Source organism: Haliotis rubra, unplaced genomic scaffold (genome assembly GCF_003918875.1).
Source record: "Haliotis rubra isolate DU_JTF1 unplaced genomic scaffold, ASM391887v1 Scf297, whole genome shotgun sequence".
NCBI lineage: Eukaryota > Metazoa > Mollusca > Gastropoda > Lepetellida > Haliotidae > Haliotis > Haliotis rubra.
The window spans coordinates 992,087-1,015,543 of record NW_025766965.1 but is presented as its reverse complement, the minus strand read 5'-3'; the positions used below and the strand labels follow the sequence as shown (position 1 = coordinate 1,015,543).

The 23,457-nt window shown below is 41.7% G+C and overlaps 1 protein-coding gene across 1 annotated transcript in view; it reads right to left on the bottom strand.

Moving 5' to 3' along the window:
• Positions 1–743: 743 nt before the first annotated feature.
• Positions 744–23,457, bottom strand: part of LOC124282281 (synaptotagmin-17-like) — a 40,235-nt gene continuing 17,521 nt past the window's right edge. Inside the window, exons 3-5 of the mRNA XM_046718233.1 lie at positions 17,460–18,311; positions 13,589–13,709; positions 744–3,264 (exon numbers count right to left, since the gene is read on the bottom strand). Coding sequence (XP_046574189.1) covers positions 2,912–3,264; positions 13,589–13,709; positions 17,460–18,311 — 1,326 coding nt within the window. The 3' untranslated portion in view covers positions 744–2,911. The remainder of the gene's footprint in view (positions 3,265–13,588; positions 13,710–17,459; positions 18,312–23,457) is intronic.

Genomic DNA, 23,457 nt, shown 5'->3' with positions numbered 1-23,457 from the left:
ACTCAGCAATATTCCAGCTACATGGCGGCGGTTTGTAAATAATCGAGTCTGGACCAGACAAACCACTGATCAACACCATGAGCATCGATCTGTCCAATTGGGATATGATGACATGTGTCAACCAAGTCAGCGAGCCTGACCATTCGATTCCGTTAGCCTCCTCTTACGACATGCATGGGCTGCTGAAGATCAATTCGAACCCGGATCTTCACGGGTTGTGCTCTAAGTAAAGCTCGAGTGTGGCGTTATGGTAGTGGTCGTTTTTGGCGGTTAATTTATTTTGTGTGTGTTAAATTGATAAAATACTCGTGTAACCTTTCGTCAACTTAATATTAACATAAACGGGGCAGTAAAATAAATGGATAACCTTCATAAATCTCTTGGAAAATAAGAACCATTCAGTGTTTGAGGAATTGGTGTTGTAAACTAGTTGCAAGGAGTGAAACTTATTCATGAAATTGTACAGTTCTGTTTCTCTCATAGGGTGCAATAGATTATGAAAAAGTAACCAAAGATATCCACCGTTTGAAACGACAATCAATTCTTAAGCGTAGAAAAGGTTTGACCAAGGTGGTTTCAGAGAGTGAGTGAGTGAGTGAGTTGAGTTTTACTCCGCGCTCAGCAATATTCCAGCTATAGGGCAGCGGTCTGTAAATAATCGAGTCTGGACCAGACAATCCAGTGATCAACAGCATGAGCATAGATCTACGCAACTGGGAACCGATGACATATGTCAACCAAGTCAGCGAGCCTGACCACCCGATCCCGTTAGTCGCCTCGTACGACAAGCATGGGTTACTGAAGGTACATTCTAACCCGGAACTTCACGTGTAGGTTTCAGAGAGGGCAGCGATAGCATACACAGCAGCAGCACAAAATGTAGCTGTGTATAGAATATAGAAGATACACCAGTTCAGATTGGTACAAACACACAGTTAGTCGTATCAGGCTTCGGATACATGATACAAAGTGTATCACATCCTCCAATATTAATACATCGAACACTGAGCATGCGCAGTTCATTTCACACCGCAATATGGCCCGAGTTATAAAAATACTTTCAATTATCAAGGGAGTCTTGGTCATTGACAAACATATGTAAAAAAATACCAGAATACAAACAACAAAACTGATATTGAATACATGTACACATTCTTGATAGTATCGACATATTTAAAAATTGTTGAATTGACGTAAACGAGGTCACAAACGTAAGTCAGTTCACAATCACGAGAACGTACGGGAGCTTTGAAATCTGATATACCAAACTGCCGGGAAAAATAAATTCTACATTTGAATAGTAGAATTAACAGTAAAATAACAAACGTCATTAGATCGTTCCAAGGATGAGTACAGATACCGAGACACAGTCTTCAGGTCCAAATCACGACTCTGCACTATCGAATTCCCATTGTTTGTTTTTGTCACTATCGAACGTATTTTGCCCGGCAGGTTTTTTACAATTTTGTACAATGTTGCTTATCAAATGTGAAAAACTGACAAAATCGGTTTGCAGGGTTTGGAGACACGTATACCGTTTCCTGGTACAAAATACAGTATAAAAACAACATATTTACACACATGAGGGTATCATATGTACATTGTGTGGACCTCATGGAGGATAATGTCGCTATTTCCTCTGATTCTATGTGTTGGAATTTATAGAAATGGGAGTATAAATCTCTACAATATCGAAGTGTGAGTTCCATATGTGATATAAACATTCTTATTCAGAGAATGTATGTTTGTTCCCTAGTATTGTTAAATATATGACAAAGCTAACCATTCTATTTAATGTCCCTTTCAGATTAACTGTTTGGGTAAATAATAAAGCGATACCCATAATTACGTTTTTCACCTTTTCTGGTACATTGGGCTCTGCATTGGCTTGCTTTTGAGGTTGCTTTGAATATTATTTCGATGAAACCATGACATGTCTGTTTCGCAAAGGAAGGAAAGTTCGAAATGTCTTCCTTATACAACACGGCCACCTGTGACGCCAAACAGGATGAAGATGCGTTGTCAAAATGACTGTTTTAAACGATTTCAGTTTTATAATAAACTTAAAAGCTATCTTTGCGAATAGTTGAAGGGTTGCTTTCGAGGCACTGAATAATATTCACTCACTTCCTCACTCTACAGCTAATACTGGATACTGTCACACCTAAGCTGGACAACTCTGCACAACCCTATGGAATAATTGTGCCAGTGGTTCTACGCTATTTGATCACGATACCTAGTGTTGCAATGACTTTAGATATGATTAAGTTAAATTTCGAAAATGAGTAAACAGGAATGAAATATCTTCGAAAATCACAAGCACAGTTCATTTTTTTGTTTTAAGTTTAAATCTTGGGAGGAATGTGCGTTAACTAAAATAGACTTCACCGACTTTACGACTATTCATTCATGTTGACGCTAGAGGTGTAGCTATACGGCCTGCCGCATGTGCAGAGATAAACATGAGATACACAGTGATAAAGTTACATGGATATCACACTGTATGTACAGTCACGTTTGATTAATTCTCACTGTGATGTTCATGTAGATAACGCTTTGTTGGGATGTTGTCACCTTGTCATCGCCTTGTCACCATTTTATGTTGTCATGGCAACCATAATACATATGCCACACACAAATCACAATGTAGTTCAATGTTTCAGAAACATCTGTTATGAACAGTCACCCTGAGGTGTCATATGAGTCAACGTTCTGGTTGACATATTGTTTGGTTAGTACGTCACATACGTTCACTCTGACGAACTACGTACGTCAAGGGCTTCTTCTTCTTTCACGTACGGAATTGGTTACATGACACTATGCTAAGTTTGTCAGCATCCCTCTATGGGGTGTACAGGTTTGTCGACCTTTGAGAAGGTCGTCATGACGTCATGGCCAATCAGAACGTCTCTTATGGAACAGCAATGGAAGCCGGCGACACTTGATCACAATCTTGACGCGTGCGCAATGAATGCCACTGCGCAACCGGACATCTCTGTGACTGAAGCATCCGGTTCCAGTGTGTGAATTCGTGAGGTCCAGAGCCATATTTGCCGATGACCACTCGACCAACGAACTCGTCCCTGCTCTTGGAGTTGTGGTCCCACGCAGAGACGACCAGGCTTGTGTTGTCCAGTTGCTGAGGGGTCAGGTTAAAACTGACCGACTCGTTGAAGACTGGGTCCAACGTGTTCTTCTTGCACGACGTCTTCTTGGTTTTGATTGGCTTCTCGAAGTGAACTAATGTAATCTTTACGAAGGGATCTGAAACAAACAGAAAACACAGTAATATATAAGGACACAAAAAGTATACTTAGATACATAAAATGTTCATGTTTAGAGAACATTTAAAATTACGAGGAAAGTAACATATGCTATATTTGGGATTGCACTTTCTTAGTAAAGTACAGATTCTAGTAGTTTTGTTGGGTTGAGTCCCATCCGGGATTCGAACCCACGCCCTCAGAGTCGGGCACCTAATCGCCAGCACTCAAAATCAGCCGCCTAGCCCGCTCAGCCACCGCTGCTTCCACGAAGAAAGTATACACAGAAAGTAGAAATGTTTAATGGTGGATAAAATGGAACAAACAAGGAATTGTTATTCAAAGTATTTGATACAGGTATGACACGTATTATCACTGTATCATTCAGTATCTGACAAAGAGTGACGACCAGGTGGCGTTCTAGCGTGCATGGGAGTCCCAATTGTCACATCACTCAACAACGAACAGAGTGAAGCGGGTATTTTCCCGTGTATACTTTCTTTTGTCCGTCAGTATATATGTGATGCAGGAGCTCAAACTTCTCTTGGGGTGTATTCCGTCTATATTGTGTTTCCATATGTTACTACTGCAGTGGATGTTAATATGGTTATGTTATAACATACAACAGCCATCGTTATGCATTGGTATAACCATTTGTTCTCTGAACTCCAGAAAACGATATCAATATCTGTGCCCACTAAATATCATAGCGGTTCATCAAGCAGTACCTTTACAACTGAATCCACTTCCAGCAGGTATTTCTTTACGATAATTTCGTATTTGAAAATCATATTCCGGGAAAAACTAAACGGTCGATGTGGGAAAGGTTTAACAAAGAAACCTTATTGTCTTTATACTGAAGGTCTTTAAACATAGGCGCAAAACATGGGAAAAGCCACAGTGAGTGGCTGAGTTTAGTTTTACGCCGCACTCAGCAATATTCCAGCTATATGGCGTCGGTTTGTAAATAATCGAGTCTGGACCAAACAATCCAGTAATCAACAACATGAGCATCGATCTGCGCAATTGGGAGCCGATGACATGTGTCAACCACGTCAGCAAGCCTGACCAGCCAATCCCGTTAGTCGCCTCTTACGACAAGCATGGGTTACTGAAGGTACATTCTAACTCGGACCTTCACGGGTGGGAAAAGCCACAGAAAAATAATTAGAATAGTGAGTGAGTATGCTTTTACGCCGCTTTTAGCAATATTCTAGCAATATCACGGCGGGGGATACCAGGAATGGGCTTCACATTCACGTTTTGCGCCTTCGAACTGGGTCTTCGGCACGACGAGCGAACGCTTTTTAATTCCAGAAATACCGTTAGAGCAACAGCGGAATCCGCAAAACAATTTCCTTACAAAAGAAAACCCACCGGAAGACCTAGAACAGGATTTCAGTGGAAAACAGTTGGGGTGGCCTTTAGTAAAAAAACCATCGGGGTAACCTTTTAAAATATGAAATCGATTTTCTCGTTAACTAAACCATTGGTTACCGTGTAACGAGGTCACGAGAAATCTCTTGTAGAAATTTTAAGGATTCTAATGTGTGCTTGCCAAATACAGTTTCCTTTCAAGAGCTATATTTGCCGTCTAGACTGTCTGATTTTATTATCTTCCTGAGATGTGAGATGACCATACCTTGAAGTGAGCGCGTGATATAATGTTGTTTTACGCCACAGCCAACAGTACCTCCGGCCTATCGGCGCCATTTTATACCCAGGGAACATATACGTATACCCAGAGAACACATCGTAAATACCCGACCTTACTGAAGGGCCACGGGCAAGGGATGCACGGGACTAAAATTGATACGGAGGAAGAGTTTTTTTATGGATGCCAACTTTATTATTATGATGATTTTTCACCTGATGAAGGAGTAAGGATACACTCCGAAACGTACCCGATGAAGGAGTAAGGATACACTCTGAAACGTTGCGTTCCTCTTCCAATGAAGGAGTAAGGATACACTCCGAAACGTTGTGTTCATCACCTGATGAAGGAGTAAGGATACACTCCGTAACGTTGCGTTCCTCTTCTGATGAAGGAGTAAGGATACACTCCGAAACGTTGTGTTAATCACCTGATGAAGGAGTAAGGATACACTCCGAAACGTTGTGTTCATCACCTGATGAAGGAGTAAGGATACACGTTGTGTTCATCACCTGAAAGTTGTGTTCGAAACGCCTGATGAAGGAGTAAGGATACACTCCGAAACGTTGTGTTCATCACCTGATGAAGGAGTAAGGATACACTCCGAAACGTTGTGTTCCTCGCCTGATGAAGGAGTAAGGATACACTCCGAAACGTTGTGTTCATCACCTGATGAAGGAGTAAGGATACACTCCGAAACGTTGTGTTCCTCGCCTGATGAAGGAGTAAGGATACACTCCGAAACGTTGTGTTCATCACCTGATGAAGGAGTAAGGATACACTCCGAAACGTTGTGTTCCTCGCCTGATGAAGGAGTAAGGATACACTCCGAAACGTTGTGTTCATCACCTGATGAAGGAGTAAAGATACACTCGAAACGTTGTGTTCCTCGCCTGATGAAGGAGTAAGGATACACTCCGAAACGTTGTGTTCATCACCTGATGAAGGAGTAAGGATACACTCCGAAACGTTGTGTTCCTCACCTGATGAAGGAGTAAGGATACACTCCGAAACGTTGTGTTCATCACCTGTTGAAGGAGTAAGGATACTCTCCGAAACGTTGCGTTCCTCTTCTGATGAAAGTTTAAGGATACACTCCGAAACGTTCCGTTCCTCTTCTGATGAAGGAGTAAGGATACAATCCGAAACGTTGTGTTCCTCAACTGATGAAGGAGTAGGGATACACTCCGAAACGTTGCGTTCCTCTTCTGATGAAGGAGTAAGGATACAATCCGAAACGTTGTGTTCCTCAACTGATGAAGGAGTAAGGATACACTCCGAAACGTTGCGTTCCTCTTCTGATGAAGGAGTAAGGATGCACTCCAAAACGTTGTGTTCATCACCTGATGAAGGAGTAAGGATACACTCCGAAACGCTGTGTTCATCACCTGTTGAAGGAGTAAGGATACACTCCGAAACGTTGCGTTCCTCTTCTGATGAAGGAGTAAGGATGCACTCCAAAACGTTGTGTTCATCACCTGATGAAGGAGTAAGGATACACTCCGAAACGCTGTGTTCATCACCTGTTGAAGGAGTAAGGATACACTCCGAAACGTTGTGTTCATCACCTGATGAAGGAGTAAGGATACACTCCGAAACGTTGCGTTCCTCTTCTGATGAAGGAGTAAGGATACACTCCGAAACGTTGCGTTCCTCTTCTGATGAAGGAGTAAGGATACACTCCGAAACGTTGTGTTCCTCTTCTGATGAAGGAGTAAGGATACAATCCGAAACGTTGTGTTCCTCAACTGATGAAGGAGTAAGGATACACTCCGAAACGTTGCGTTCCTCTTCTGATGAAGGAGTAAGGATACAATCCGAAACGTTGTGTTCCTCAACTGATGAAGGAGTAGGGATACACTCCGAAACGTTGCGTTCCTCTTCTGATGAAGGAGTAAGGATACAATCCGAAATGTTGTGTTCCTCACCTGATGAAGGAGTAAGGATACACTCCGAAACGTTGTTTTCCTCACCTGATGAAGGAGTAAGGATACACTCCGAAACGTTGCGTTCCTCAACTGATGAAGGAGCAAGGATACACTCTGAAACGTTGTGTTCCTCGCCCTGATGAAGGAGTAAGGATACACTCCAAAACGTTGTGTTCATCACCTGATGAAGGAGTAAGGATACACTCTGAAACGTTAGGTTCCTCTTCTGATGAAGGAGTAAGGATACACTCCAAAACGTTGTGTTCATCACCTGATGAAGGAGTAAGGATACACTCCGAAACGTTGTGTTCATCACCTGATGAAGGAGTAAGGATACACTCCGAAACGTTGCGTTCCTCTTCTGATGAAGGAGTAAGGATGCACTCCAAAACGTTGTGTTCATCACCTGATGAAGGAGTAAGGATACACTCCGAAACGTTGTGTTCATCACCTGTTGAAGGAGTAAGGATACACTCCGAAACGTTGTGTTCATCACCTGATGAAGGAGTAAGGATACACTCCGAAACGTTGCGTTCCTCTTCTGATGAAGGAGTAAGGATACACTCCGAAACGTTGCGTTCCTCTTCTGATGAAGGAGTAAGGATACACTCCGAAACGTTGTGTTCCTCTTCTGATGAAGGAGTAAGGATACAATCCGAAACGTTGTGTTCCTCAACTGATGAAGGAGTAGGGATACACTCCGAAACGTTGCGTTCCTCTTCTGATGAAGGAGTAAGGATACAATCCGAAACGTTGTGTTCCTCAACTGATGAAGGAGTAAGGATACACTCCGAAACGTTGCGTTCCTCTTCTGATGAAGGAGTAAGGATACAATCCGAAACGTTGTGTTCCTCACCTGATGAAGGAGTAAGGATACACCCCGAAACGTTGTTTTCCTCACCTGATGAAGGAGTAAGGATACACTCCGAAACGTTAGGTTCCTCAACTGATGAAGGAGCAAGGATACACTCTGAAACGTTGTGTTCCTCGCCTGATGAAGGAGTAAGGATACACTCCAAAACGTTGTGTTCATCACCTGATGAAGGAGTAAGGATACACTCTGAAACGTTAGGTTCCTCTTCTGATGAAGGAGTAAGGATGCACTCCAAAACGTTGTGTTCATCACCTGATGAAGGAGTAAGGATACGCTCTGAAACGTTAGGTTCCTCTTCTGATGAAGGAGTAAGGATACACTCCGAAACGTTGTGTTCATCACCTGATGAAGGAGTAAGGATACACTCCGAAACGCTGTGTTCATCACCTGATGAAGGAGTAAGGATACACTCCGAAACGTTGTGTTCCTCGCCTGATGAAGGAGTAAGGATACACTCCGAAACGTTGTGTTCATCACCTGATGAAGGAGTAAGGATACACTCCGAAACGTTGCGTTCCTCTTCTGATGAAGGAGTAAGGATACACTCCGAAACGTTGCGTTCCTCTTCTGATGAAGGAGTAAGGATACACTCCGAAACGTTGTGTTCCTCTTCTGATGAAGGAGTAGGGATACACTCCGAAACGTTGTGTTCCTCTTCTGATGAAGGAGTAAGGATACACTCCGAAACGTTGTGTTCCTCAACTGATGAAGGAGTAGGGATACACTCCGAAACGTTGTGTTCCTCAACTGATGAAGGAGTAAGGATACACTCCGAAACGTTGCGTTCCTCTTCTGATGAAGGAGTAAGGATACACTCCGAAACGTTGTGTTCCTCAACTGATGAAGGAGTAGGATACACTCCGAAACGTTGTGTTCCTCACCTGATGAAGGAGCAAGGATACACTTCGAAACGTTGTGTTCCTCGAAACAAAGAAGTTGACATCCATAGAAAAACTTTCTTCCTTATGTGTATCACTTCTAAATGCCATTCAAAGAACTCATACGGAATTACAATCTTTGATACATTATCATTTCTATCGACAATATTCACAGTATCTAAAGTAATTTTACACTTGAAAATTCGATTAAACCGAAAATTCAAGCATTGAAACAAACCGCAACAAACTTATGATCCCAAATACAACTGTGATATCCGCATCAAGCATAATTTTTATTACAGCGCCATGAGCATGCACAAGTACGTGGATACAAGTGCATTATAAATGTCCATTATTATATTTATTATCATCAGTTGCTAACGTGACATCTGTTTCTAGCTGGTTTATTTCATGTTAAGTCATATCCGCGAAGATCCGGGATAGTTGTACCGACGATCACTACCATAACGCCACACCCAAGCTATACTTCGAGCACAACCGTGAAGATCCGGGTTAGAATTGCTCTTCAGTAACCCATGCTTGTCGTAAGAGGCGACTGACGGGATCGGGAGGTCAGGCTCGCTGACTTGGTTGACACATGTCATCGTATACCAATTGCGTAGATCGATGCTATTGCTGTTGATCACTGGATATTCTGGTCCAGACTCGATTATTTACAGACAGCCGCCATATAGCTGGGATATTGCTGAGTGCGGTGTAAATCTTAACTCACTCACTCACTTACTCATATTAAGTCACCATAACAAAATGACATGGGTACATGTATTCCTTTTCCCCTGCATTTAACATTCATGGATTCTCCAGCCTTTGCCAATGTTTTGAAATAATTTTCGTAAAGTGTTACTTTCCCCCCCGGGATAATGACGGGAGCAATCAGAAGTACAGGTCACGTGATCTATAAACGACAGGTCCTCCAATTAAGTAAAGCTTGTCGAAAGACATGTCAAGATTGTTCGCAAGTCTCAATTAAGTGGGAAAATAAATAATCGAATTAGGTTGCCGACAAACACGGCTCGCGTTGTAACTCACGTGTCGTGTCGCATGATTCTGACGATAAATTTAGCGCTAACCCTTACAGGTGTAGTATATAAGATAGAAAAATAGACAGATATGAGAAGACAACTCCGAGAATAAATGTAACGCTGGACTTGCTACCAACCTTTACCTTAACTTAGGTTTGGTGAATATTTAATATCGTCGACCAGCGATATTTCGCAATGACTGGAGTAGTTCGTCGAATGCGAGTGCATATGTATTTTGACAATATTTAATAAAGTGGTCCTAATGTCGCATATCAAGTCGTCAGGGCAACGAATTAACTTCATCAATATTATATATTTTACATGCCACGTGTTGAATGTGACGAATTAACACATGCCATGAGTTCAACGTGACAAGTTATCTGTCTTAATTAAAGTCATATTTCACATGCCATGTGTTCAACGTGACAAGTTGTTTGTATTAATTAATATCATATTTCACATGCCACGTGTTCAACGTGACAAGTTATCTGTCTAAATTATTGTCATATTTGACATGCCACGTGTCCAACGTTACAAGTTATCTGTTTATATTAATGTAATACTTCACATGCCACGCGTTCGATTACAAATTACAAATTGACTTACATAATTAAATTAAGTCATTATGTTGAACACGTTTGTTGACATGAGATTAAAATTTCTTCACAATGTTGATGTTTTGAGCCTTGGGCAAAGCACTGTTAATTTTAATCACTGAGCCAAGACTGGGGGGTTCACGTTTCCTGACAACTCGTCTTGAAGCTGGATCCATCCGCCGTGGACACTGACGTCAAACAATCTCGCCTTTCTAAACCTATGGAAGGCCGGCAGGGAAAAGACAAAGAAGGACTGGCCTGGCTTAGTCTTAGTAGTCGCCTGTCATTTGCGATGACTCATCACCAGAACACAAAAACATGCTCACAGACAAAACATGAAAAGACCAATTACTTTGCCGTACAAAGGAGATCCGCATAATTCGATTGGGACAAATGTCGATGACGTCATTGATGTCACGACTCACGTCACTGACAAATATCGCTCCCCGCGGTGCTCCAATCCCACCGGCAGCAAACTGAGAGAACGTTAAATTTCCTTAAGTCAGAAAATACCAGATTTTGTCCCTAGGTAGAAAATCTTACACTTATCAATCTTTCAAGTTGTCATTGTTCTGGAATCGTTCCAAGAGATTCTGTCTACGCTTTCATCTAAATCCGACCGTGTTAACTATCCTGTGAGCTTAAGTTGTTAAGGATCGCGTAAAAGTATCATTAACCTCAAGAAAATGTCAAAAGTACAAATATAGCCCCAAAGTCCCTTTTCACTTTCTAGCGACAAAGGGGACAAGCCTTTCGCCGCATGTTTGCCTGAGATAGATAGGGGATGCACATGGACCGCTTGGAGCGAAACGAAGAAAATGATCCGAAAATATCTCCCGTGTTGTGTTTGGATCTAAATCGGTCATCAAGGAGACAAATTAGTGCAACAACGTCCCTACATCCTATGGCAAAGACTAAAACTAATCCTGATTATAAATGCATCGAAAAAATATTCTTTCAACATTCTTACCACACCAAGAATATATTAATCTAAAGGTCACAAATACAATCTTGGAACATATATTTCAAACAACCGCTTTTAAATCCCAAATCATGCGCCGAAAAAAATCAGAAGCGCCTGACCAAAGAACATTGTCATGACAATTATTTGCAGACTTTTTATGTTCTGGACAAGAAAAGAGTTCATCGATTTTGTGTCAGTGAGTCCGAGTGTTTGACAGTTGCTGCAGGTCAACTTAAAATATCTGAATGACATGCTGGACATCCAGCTATCCCTCAGCTCTTCGGGGTTCTTTGTTGTCAATGGCAACTGTTTAATGTCCAGTATACCTTCCTCATTCCTTCATTGTCTGTCTGAGACTCCGCGATAAAAGATATACAATGTATCTTTGGCGTTGTTTTGTTCTCGACCCGTGAAGGTCCGGGTTAGAATGAACCTTCAGTAACCCATGCTTATCGTAAGAGGCGACTAACGGGATCGGATGGTCAGCCTCGCTGACTTAGTTGACACTTGTCATCGTATCCCAATTGTACAGATCGATGCTCATGATGTTGATCACTAGATTGTCTCCTTCAGAGTCGATTATTTACAGACCGCCGCCATATTGCTGGAATATTGCTGTGTGCGGCGTAAAATTAAAATCACTCACTCACTGTTTTGTTCTCAATGACATCCAGATTCGCGCAGTACAGTGACAATGCGTGTCCTTCCCATACAGTTAATGATACACACAGGTCTCCTTACTATAAAACTAAGGTTCAAAAAGGTTATGAACTAAATGTTACATTACGTTGATTGTTTGTATACTCAACAATCAAATCATGCATGTATGACACTTAGGCTGGGAAGATGGTTGGCACGACCTTCAAAACATATTACCTCCTTTTGCTCTGTTAGTGGAGAAGCTTAGAAAATATAAATTTATAGACTCAGAGAATTATTTTAGTAGTTCCAGTTACATTACACTTTGAAAACAAATGGTTAAATATAAAAACGCAACGGGATCTACAATAACGGTTTTGGCACTGATGGGCGTTTGTATCATCAGATAATCAAGACTGGTTAATGTCTTGCATTGACGTCACTTATCAATCTGAACCAGATTGATGTATCTACTGGAGGACTGAAGTCTTCGAGTTTCATCATAAACACAGTAGAAATGTTTGGGCCCTGGCATTAGCCTGCCGCACCCGAAACCCTACCCCCTCCTTCCTTCCCTCCATATATATAAGGGGCGGTGGGGTAGCCTAGTGGTTAAAGCGTTGGCTCGTCACGCCATAGACCCGGGTTCCAATCCCACATGGGTACAATGTGTGAAGCCCATTTCTGGTGTCCCCCGCCGTGATGTTGCTGGAATATTGCTAAAAGCGGCGTAAAACCAAACTCAGTCAGTCAGTCAGTCAGTCAGTCCATATATATAAGACATGGTGGTACGATGTGTCCAATATTCCCGCTAATGCTGAATGAAGGGCTTCGGGGCTTTGGTCGTCACTTCATTATTAAATCAAGTATTTCATACAGCACCACTGACGTCTACAGCAAATTCGACGAACTTCTCCAGTCCAACAAAACGTTACCTTAGTCAAGACGAGACAGTTTCCCAGTATAGGAATCCCCAAAGGTAATAGCAATAGTGACATAGATGGTATACTGATTCTATAGATCTTGCAGAAGTCTCTGTTGGTTTCGGTATTTCTCGATTTATCATCTTTTTTGGAATGGATAGTAAAATGGCAACTTGTATGTATTTTTCAAATAGGTGTTTGCATAATACATTGTATTATGGTGTAATTCATGTAGTTCATGCATAACAATACACTAATAGACGGAACCAAGTCGTACGACGAGACGCGTACAAGAAGAACCACCTGAACCTAACGCCATAACGACATAGAAGCAATGAAATTGACTGGTTGCCACCTGGTTTTACGCCGCTTTTAGCAATATTCCAGCAATATCACGGCGGGGACACCAGAAATGGGGTACACACATTGTACCCTTGTGGGGAACCGAACCCGGGTCTTCGGCGTGACGAGCGAACGCTTTAACCACTAGGCTGACCCACCGCCCCTTGCACCAAAGTGAAGGTCGCAATTGTTTCCCCTCACTAAATAACAATTGGGCCTTTCATAGTTAGCAAATCAGTGGTTGATATGGTACCTTATACCAGACAATGTTTCCGCTGACAAATAGGCCCGTGATGGCAGAACCAAGTGGATAAAATGGCCTCGAGAGATAAACAAGCCCTCATTCGGAATGACACGAGTAGTCACGAATGAAATTAATACGATGTTTATAAAATGTGCTGTTAACAAAACTCTTTCGAAACATTTATGGGGTTTTTTCCGAAAAGTGTCGGTACATGGTGGAAATTTTCATGTTTTGACTCACCTGAGCCGCCAACGAGGTCGGTTTGCAGAAGTTGTTTGGCCTTCATGACGTCGATGTTCAGTCGACCGGCGCTCGGCAAGTAATTGAGAGAAAGGAGGATCTCTCCAAGGTCCTGTCGCTCCTGAAAATATACACCGACAGATCTATTATACTCAAAGCCATACTACACATTTTAAATTGAAATAATGAGAAATAATAAAACTGCAGTCATATGTGTACATTGATATCGAAAAACGCAGACATATGTGGACATTGATATAGTAAAACGCAGTCATATGTGGACATTGATATAGTAAAACGCAGTCATATGTGCACATTGACATCGAAAAACGCAGACATATGTGTACATTGACATAGTAAAACGCGGACATATGTGTACATTGACATAGTAAAACGCAGTCATATGTGGACATTGATATAGTAAAACGCAGTAATATGTGGACATTGATATAGTAAAACGGAGTCATATGTGCACATTGATATAGTAAAACGGAGTCATATGTGCACATTGATATAGTAAGACGCAGTCATATCTGTACATTGATATCGAAAAACGCAGACATATGTGTACATTGACATAGTAAAACGCAGACATATGTGGACATTGACATAGTAAAACGGAGTCATATGTGCACATTGATATAGTAAGACGCAGTCATATCTGTACATTGATATCGAAAAACGCAGACATATGTGTACATTGACATAGTTAAACGCAGACATATGTGTACATTGAAATAGTAAAACGAAGTCATATGTGGACATTGATATAGTAATACGCAGTAATATGTGCACATTGATATAGTAAAACGGAGTCATATGTGCACATTGATATAGTAAAACGCAGTCATATGTGTACATTGATATAGTAAAACGCAGTAATATGTGCACATTGATATAGTAAGACGCAGTCATATCTGTACATTGATATAGTAAAACGCAGTCATATCTGTACATTGATATAGTAAAACGCAGTAATATGTGCACATTGATATAGTAAAACGCAGTCATATGTGTACATTGATATAGTAAAACGCAGTAATATGTGCACATTGATATAGTAAAACGCAGTCATATCTGTACATTGATATAGTAAAACGCACTCATAAGTGCATGTTTAGAAATATGCAGTCGTGTGTGGTCTTGACTTTTATCCACGTTTGAACACCCTTGCCATTATTTCATGGCAAGTCTTAGAACCTACACATAACAGCGATTTCAGAAACATAAAAATGTACTAACTATCAAATATTATCTCTAATTGACGTCAGCGCTTAGAATAAATATCTAATGTATGTGAAAGTAATCGTTTGATTCTTTTTACCTGAATATGAGGTTTTGACATTTAAGACGGCACCTGATATAGTCATCTTGATAGGATTTCATCATGCCAGAGAACACTGAGATCCACCATGTTTGCTTGTCTTGCTGTGTGTTTTTGAGATGTAGAGGATATCATTTCTGATACGACCGGAGAACGAGAATAGCATCACGCTTGTGTGGTTGTATATTTTTATTTGGCACATCAAACATTTAACAATGAAACCACTTGGCTGGATTTAGAAATACTGAAATGTCACAATTCCTCAGAAATCAATAGTATCTCAATGGTAGATAAACATAACTTCTGTAAACGAGAATGAAATGCCACTGAATTTTTCTTCCCCTTTGATACTATAGTCGAACATAAAGTGTAATTGAAGTTATTTCCAGTGCTATGTTGGGTGAGAAATGTCATGGTCCTTTAATTATATTTCTTTCATGTAAACTGTTTAGACGTGTATGGACTGGTTTGGTTAAAGCTATCTTTAACTATGAAATAACAAGTAGTTTATATCGGGCGCAAGAGGCAAAATAGTAGTGAAATGGATCACTGAAATGTGTGATGATACCCGGTGTTCCCGGAAATTGTAATTGAAATACATTAAGAGCAAAAACGGAACAAAACCCTTTCACATCTGTAGGAAAGTCTAATGTCAAATTCTAACGGTATTATGAGCATTGTGTTTATGAATTATTATCAAATAGCGATGATACCAGGTGTTCACGAAAAGGTAAGAAAGGGAGTCATTCTGCTTGTTCTCCAAAGATGATACTGATTTGAACTTAATTTGTCAGCATCAATTTGAAAATCGCTTTTAAAGCACTGACAATTCTTTTGTATTTTCGACTGGCACCGAATAGCAGTAATTTTTCGATGTAGATGTCTGATTTTCGATGTCTGGGAATTACCTCAGTGTCGTGGTTTAATCATATTTAACCATGCAAAATGCTCACTACTTCACATGTTCTACTTGGTTGTAGCTATAATCTCCTAACCCGAGATCAATCCGGGTTAGAATTGGCCAACAGCAACGTATGCTTGTAAGGGGCGACTAACGGGATCGGGAGGTCCAACTCGCTGACGTAGTTGACAAACGTCACACTACCTGAATTGCACAGATCCATGCTCATGATGTCGATCACTGGATTGTCTGGCCCAGACTCGATTATTTACAGACCGCCCCCACATAGCTGGACTATCGCTGAGTGCGGTGTTAAACAACAACCGACCAAATAAATTCAATCCCCTATCATCTAAATCGACGCGTGCACTGTATCGGAAGCCTCAAGCAAATATGGCCGAAAGGCGTCTGGTATAATGCCAATAAAAATGTTTTTGCAGAATCTAACAGTAACTGCACAGTCTATATAAGAAAATCTGGTCTGCCGCTTTAAGAAAATCGTTTAATGGACTGAATGCCAACGCTGTGTCACAATGTAGCTGTCATTACTCTCTACCACCTGCGCACTTACTTACGCAGAACCAGTCTTTCTTCAGATCCCGGCATTAAATAGCTGGAAAGTGTTTTTAAAGATAAGCATGCCACATGCGAGGCCTTGTAACAGAATCACAACGCCAACGCATCAACAGAAGATTTCCACGCAGCAAAATCTCATTCATAAGTGACTACCGACGGTGGGGAAAGGAGACAATTGCCTCCACCAACTCCTGTAGACTTGAACAGACTCTTTACTGTAGACAAGGCTTGTAGAAACGTTCAAGGGCCTGATGTAAAGCTGTACTGTTCCATCACGGAAACAGTTTACACAATCTCTTGGGACTGTCTACCGGAACACGTGGACTCATTAGCTTAATGAAGCGTGGATGGTGAGTATGGGTGTCAGCTAAGTTTGCATACGGTCATAAAAAATACATTCCGGTCCATTGACCGTAGTGTTCTGGGAACAGCGTTGATGTTCCATATGTTAGATACCCCAGTCGTCATGTACCCCATGTTGTGCTGAAAGTTTGTTAAATGACCATTGAAATTCGGGTAAAAATGAAGTGTGCACCCCTCCTTTTCTCAATAGTGTGCACCCCCACTTTCTCAAAAAGCTTTATCCGCCCCTGCAAGAGGATTACTAAGAATGAATGAAAGAGTAACTTTTTATGCAAGTATTATGTACGTAATATGACCATTCCTACTTAACATAAGAATTCCGATTTTGATTTTCCAAGCAATACATTTCACCCATCCAAATAAAGCTCGACGCTTAACAAAAACAGAAAATATCGTGTAAATATACGCGCTACAGCTGAACCTTTTGTATAACGAACGAACCCTTCCATACGAATAGTGTATGTGTCTGGATAGTGGTAGAACGAGAGACAGATTATTCGGGCCGTCAATGCTTCAATAATAACGTTTCTCTGAATGGAAGAGCGGTGTTATTTTCAAACAGACATTTGTTTCAGAATTCCCAACACGTCCAGTGAAAACCTGAGTTAATTATTCTTTTCCAATCCTTTCTGGGTTATCTTGTTTCACAAAAAAAAAACTCCAACCCTTGGGTCGGCCTTTCAGAAAGTTCCAGGTGTTTGACTTACCGTGTTTCCCGGAGACAAGGGCTTCCACATATGACCTCCCTTGATGAGGTTGACATTGGACAACGGCAGTAGGACTCGTCCGATGATGCAGTGCCGGGAGTACTTGTCAAAGTCTTTCACAATGACCTCTAATGTCCTCATATGAACTTCCTTGTAGGAGATCTCATACATGAAATATTCATTCCACATCGGACACTGGCTCTTCCGCTGAACTGTTGTCTGCTGTGAGTTCTTTTGGTCAGGAAGAAGAGATATTTTGCAATAAGGATTTGAATGCGCCATGTCTTGTTTGTTCTCGTCGAGACTGAATGGCGGAGGAAGATCTTTCGCTTCAATAATTTTGACTACCAGAACCTTGGAGGATACTTCATACTGAAGCCCGAAATGTAACTGACCAAGCTGATACTGGGCAAGTTTCTGCTCATCGGTCAAACACGGTTCATCTACGGGTTCGTTATCGTACAAATCTCGTTGGAGGTTCTCAATGCTGATCTCACTCTCGCTTGGCAGACGTCGTTTCGGCTTGGGCTGGACACTCTCCCTGTTGGCGGCCCAGAATTCAATAGGTTTCATGTCAATGACTGGGGTACACTTGTAATGTTTGTAGTCCCCGCTGACGAAGCTTGAAGAGGACACGGAGTCTGTTCGGGAGTTGTCGGAGTCGTGTCGTTCCCTGTAGCTTCTGACGCTGTCGGTGTTGCTCCCCGTGGAGTCAAGGCGGGAGAGGGACTCCCGGAACGTATGCTGGATGTCTGGTTTGAGTTGGGGCTTGGTTTTGTTGGCCTGGAAACAGTCACAGCAGTCTTGTTTGCAGCATATCACCTCCAGTACCTTCTCCAGCACCTTCTGAGACTGAAACAAGGATGGGTGGGTTACAGTGAGAAGGTTAAAGCATCACCACAAACACTATTCTAAGACCTTCTGAGACTGAAACAAAAATGGATGGGTTACAATGTGAAGTTTAAAGCATCACCACAAACACTATTCTAAGACCTTCTGAGACTGAAAAAAGAATGGATGGGTTACAGTGAGAAGGTTAAAGCATCACCACAAACACTATTCTAAGACCTTTTGAGACTGAAACAAGAATGGATGGGTTACAGTGAGAAGGTTAAAGCATCACCACAAACACTATTCTAAGACCTTTTGAGACTGAAACAAGGATGGGTGGGTTACAGTGAGAAGGTTAAAGCATCACCACAAACACTGTTCTAAGACCTTTTGAGACTGAAACAAGGATGGGTGGGTTACAGTGAGAAGGTTAAAGCATCACCACAAACACTATTCTAAGACCTTTTGAGACTGAAACAAGGATGGGTGGGTTACAGTGTGATGGTTAGTCCATCACCACAAACACTATTCTAAGACCTTTTGAGATTGAAACAAGGAAGGATTAGTTACAGTGTGATGGTTAGTCCATCACCACAAACACTATTCTTAGACCTTCTGAGACTGAAACAACAATGGATGGGTTACAATGTGAAGTTTAAAGCATCACCACAAACACTATTACAAGACCTTCTGATGATGAGGTTAAGAGAACGACCACAAACAATATTTGAAGACCGGAAACCGAATGAGAGTCAAAGAGCTCAGAGATCCGTAGGAAAGGTGAATGAGTTTCAGAAAGAGCTCATATTCAGCATTCTCGAAGGCTTCATCTAACGGACAAAGTTGCAAACATCCTCGATATTTGAATGCCTCGCATTTCGTTAGTTTAACCTACACTAACCCATGGATTCTTTCAGTGGTTTCCACAATATCAAATCACCTGCCCTTTGTTTTCAGCAACATTTTACTGACCAATCAAACGTTGAGATATGGAAAAAGGAAATGGGCATATCAGAGGGATTCTTTGGTAGCAAGGGACTTGCAAGCACAAGATTTCGTAGACACGGAGATATCCTTTCCATAAAAATACTTTTAAGGGCTTTCTTTTGTGTGTTAGTCAGTTTTCAATGTTGAATTTCTCTATTTCTCTAAACTCCATCGTCCATTTTGTTAATCTCACCGAACTTTGAGGCTGGATCGAATTCAAATTAGCTTAAGAAATAAACGATGGGTAATTTGAGAATCGGAAACACGGGAAAGGATCCAAGGATAGCGCAATTTTACTGAAACTCGATTCCTGGAGATACAAAAGATAAGTTACAGATGGTATATAGTACATTTATCACTGTCAGTAAATATTGACGGTACATTCGATAACAGTAGACAATTATATGTCGTTCAGATGGTCATTATATAAGTTTGCCATCGGTTTGTCATTTGTAGCAGAAGGACAGTTAGGTTATAGATCTATAGATCTGATTACATTGAGCCATACAATGTCGGCAGTTGAGAGGCCATGCAGATTTCCAAGACACAGTAAACATATTTCCTAAAAACTTTCATTGTAATAGTTTAAGGGACAAATATATCGCCATAATTCAGTTTGGTATTTTTAGAAAATCGACTCCTCCAAGTACTGAGGAGACCGTGCTGAGAATAATCATCTGGTTATTAAGTTGTACAAAGCTTGTGAAATCAACAACATCATTATTTCAACACGCACTGCCGTAGCTTGGGGATTTATGCCGAGTTCAGCAAATTTGACGCTCATCTTCATTTTCTTTTCCAATTAGCAGATATCCAGATCCTCGAGTCTCCCGCCACGAGTTCAAGGCAGCGTCAGGATAATAGCTTCCTGATAGTATTCATTAACCCTGCGCGCTGTCAGTGACTGCGGGAAAACGCGTATCGAGTGGTATCGACTTTTTGACCACACGCTGGGCGAGTTTGTTCGCCCCTTTAGATGTAGATTTGTATGTGGTGGTAGGACAATGCCAGGTTATCGTGCACCTTGGTGGCCTATATGTTAAATGTAGGTTTGTTTTTAGTCTGGTGTTGGTCAATGTACATGTTGTGACTAGTAAACAGCCTTTGGAAATGTCAGAGAGGGTCGAAAAAAGGAGGCTTGCATACTGCTTACAACAGACAAGGAATTCTTTTCAATTTGTTTTCGAGTTTTGAAATATATAGTTGTGCCCTTTCTTAACCTTGGGTGGAGTTGGAATGGGTAAGGGGCAAAGTTGTGATGGGAAGGGTGAAGTTTGGATGGGTGAGGTTGTGCCGTGATGGGAAGGGCGCTGTGGGATGGACAAGGGGTGAAACTGGGATGAGAAGGATGAAATTAAGACGAGATGGGTGAAGTTGAGACGAGAAGGGTGAAGTTTGGAAGAGAAGGGTGAAGTTGGGAAGGGAAGGGTGAAGTTGAGACGAGAAGGGTGAAGTTGAGACGAGAAGGATTAAGTTGAGACGAGAAGGGTGAAGTTGGGAAGGGAAGGGTAAAGTTAGGATGGAAGATTGAAGTCAGGGTGAGACGATTGGTGTGGGATGGAAAAGGGGTGAAGTTGGGATTGGTGAGAGTGATGGGAAGGATGGGAAGGATGCTGTGGCGATGGGAAGGGTGAGCTTGTGACGGGAAGGGTGAGGATGGGATGGGAAGGTTGGTGCTGGGATGGGAAAGGGTAGGTTGGGATCATGGGAAGGGTACAGTTGGGATCATAAGAAGGGTGAATTTGGGATGGGTAGAGTGGCGATGGATGGAAAGGGTAAAGTTCGGTAGTAGTAGTACTGGGTATGACACGTTGCATAAAGTACAGTTAATTGCGCTGTTTCAATAATGACTTCTCAGTTTGCCCTATGGTTGTCATTAGCATCTACTGCATTTATCACAGCAACGTCAAAACACATTGTGAGGACAACGACCACTCTTCCACGTACAGGTCAGTTTCAGAGCAGTCCTAACCAACGCAAGCAAAACAAGACAAGGTTACATTCAGCTATGACAGTTGTCACCCTTGTCACAAGGTCACACGAGAACAAATAATGGCCACCTTTTCACAAAACTGTGTCTGTTTGTTGCCTCATTCCGCACATAACAACATTCAAGCAATACGCCGGTAAGCAGTAATTTATCGAGTCAACACCGGACAAAACAAAGATTCATATTACCGTATTTCCTCAAGTCAACACCGGGTATCGTTTACACGACAAGTAGTTCTTATGCACAGAATTCTCACTATCATCATCTTTGTAGTTAAATATTGGGGGCAAATATTATCTGAAAGAAATATACACCTTGGCGTTTAGTCGAGAAAATGCGGTATAATCAGCTCTCCACGTCGTCAGAGTAAGATGATATGCAATCGACCAAATGACCACCTTAGCCATTTTATTACCCGCAGTCCAACCAGGATTGCCCATGGGGTCTTGTTTCACAATAACTACTGGGACTACTGACGTCAACCCATGCTTCTGTACGATTAAGCGTCTAATGTCTCTAAGCATTCCCATCGTTTGCAATGACTGTACATCTACCTACTTATTAAATGCATTAAGTGTTAGGTTTTATGTTCGTTAAATCAGATACCAAACCCGTTAAGTACGGATTCCTGCCATGCGATGTGCCCAAGCAGCGATTCCAGTACAAAGTCACTTTAACCTCCAAGAGCGAATATCTCTGGCATACTCCTGAGACGAAGGTGCCAAAATATGCCTGGCAACAGCTTCGTTTCCTTAGAATTTTATTTCTCTTTTATTGTGCGGCGTTGTCCGGAACTGAATCCCTTATCCGAAGAGGCCTCTTCGCCGTTGTATGAAATTGTCGGACTCTTACAACGCAATGAACACCGTTTCACGCCACTGTGTCCACAAAGTAGGGTGTTTATCATGAAATCGATAATATCTAACCACTACGTGGACCTCCTTTAAGTTTATAGTCCTCACTAAAGTCTGCTTTTTTGCAGAAGCAGCTGGTGTTTATACTTCTTGCATGCGGTGCCCACTGCCGGGGGGTCGAAAATGGTTAATAAACCCACGGTGAGTATTGGATATTACTTCTGACATTGTGTACCGTTATCGCTCGTGAGTCGGGCTCGTCATTACCACAGCATTGGCAAGTACGTAATTTCCGCTTAGTCTAAAAATGAGTGAGTTGGGTTTTACGCCGCGTTTAGCAATATTCCAGCAATATCACGGCTGGGGACACCAGAAATGGGCTTCACACATTGTACCCATGTGGGGAATCGAACCCGGACGGGCGAACGCTTCAACCACTGGGCTACCCTACCGCCCTAGGCTAAATGAAAATTACAGACGCAAGTACATACGTGGTGATTACTTGCGTTTTGTGGCAATGTTTTCAAGATATTATTTTCAGATATAAAATGTCGTTGAAAATGTTTGTCATCATTCATCGGAACGTTTTATGCTTCATGAAGGTATTACTGCAGTAAGATGTGAAGTGAGTGAGTGAATGAATGTTTTACTCCATATTCCGCATCTTTCCGCCAATATCAAACCCTAAAATGGCATGACGAGCGAATGTTTTACCCACTAGTCTACCCGATCGCCCGAAATAAGATTAATTCGGTTTGCCAACCAGTCTTTTCTTTATCGTCGGTTGTAAGAAGGGGCGGTGGCCTGGGTTCGATTCCCTCTTGGGTACAACAAAACCTATTTCTGATGTTCCTGAATAATACCACTGACGTGTAGATTATCAGTTTTGAAATGGCAACATGGACTACAAAAGTGATAAGATATTTGGTTTAAAATCCAAACATGAAATATATAGTCTCTGATGAAAACAATATAATTCTAAAAGTAATGAATTACCAATAATTTGTTGGTCTGGGTCCCATTTCACAAAGCTATCGTAGCGCTACGACTGTTCTAAGTCAATGTTACAGTATAGGAGGCACGACAGCCGCAGCGCTAAGATAGCTCTGTGAAACGGGGCCCTGGCTTTGAACCCTTACACAGATCGCAAACATAAGAAGGATGCAGCCAGGGCATCGTTACATCACACACGTTTTCCTCATCCCTGGAGTGACATGTCATTCCTATATTGTCTCTGAGCGCAAACCGATTAAGGCGCAACAGGTCGGAGCTGCGGAGATGGGCAAGTCAGCGCCGATCGATACCGGCCATATCAGGCCCGGCGTATGGCATGCCC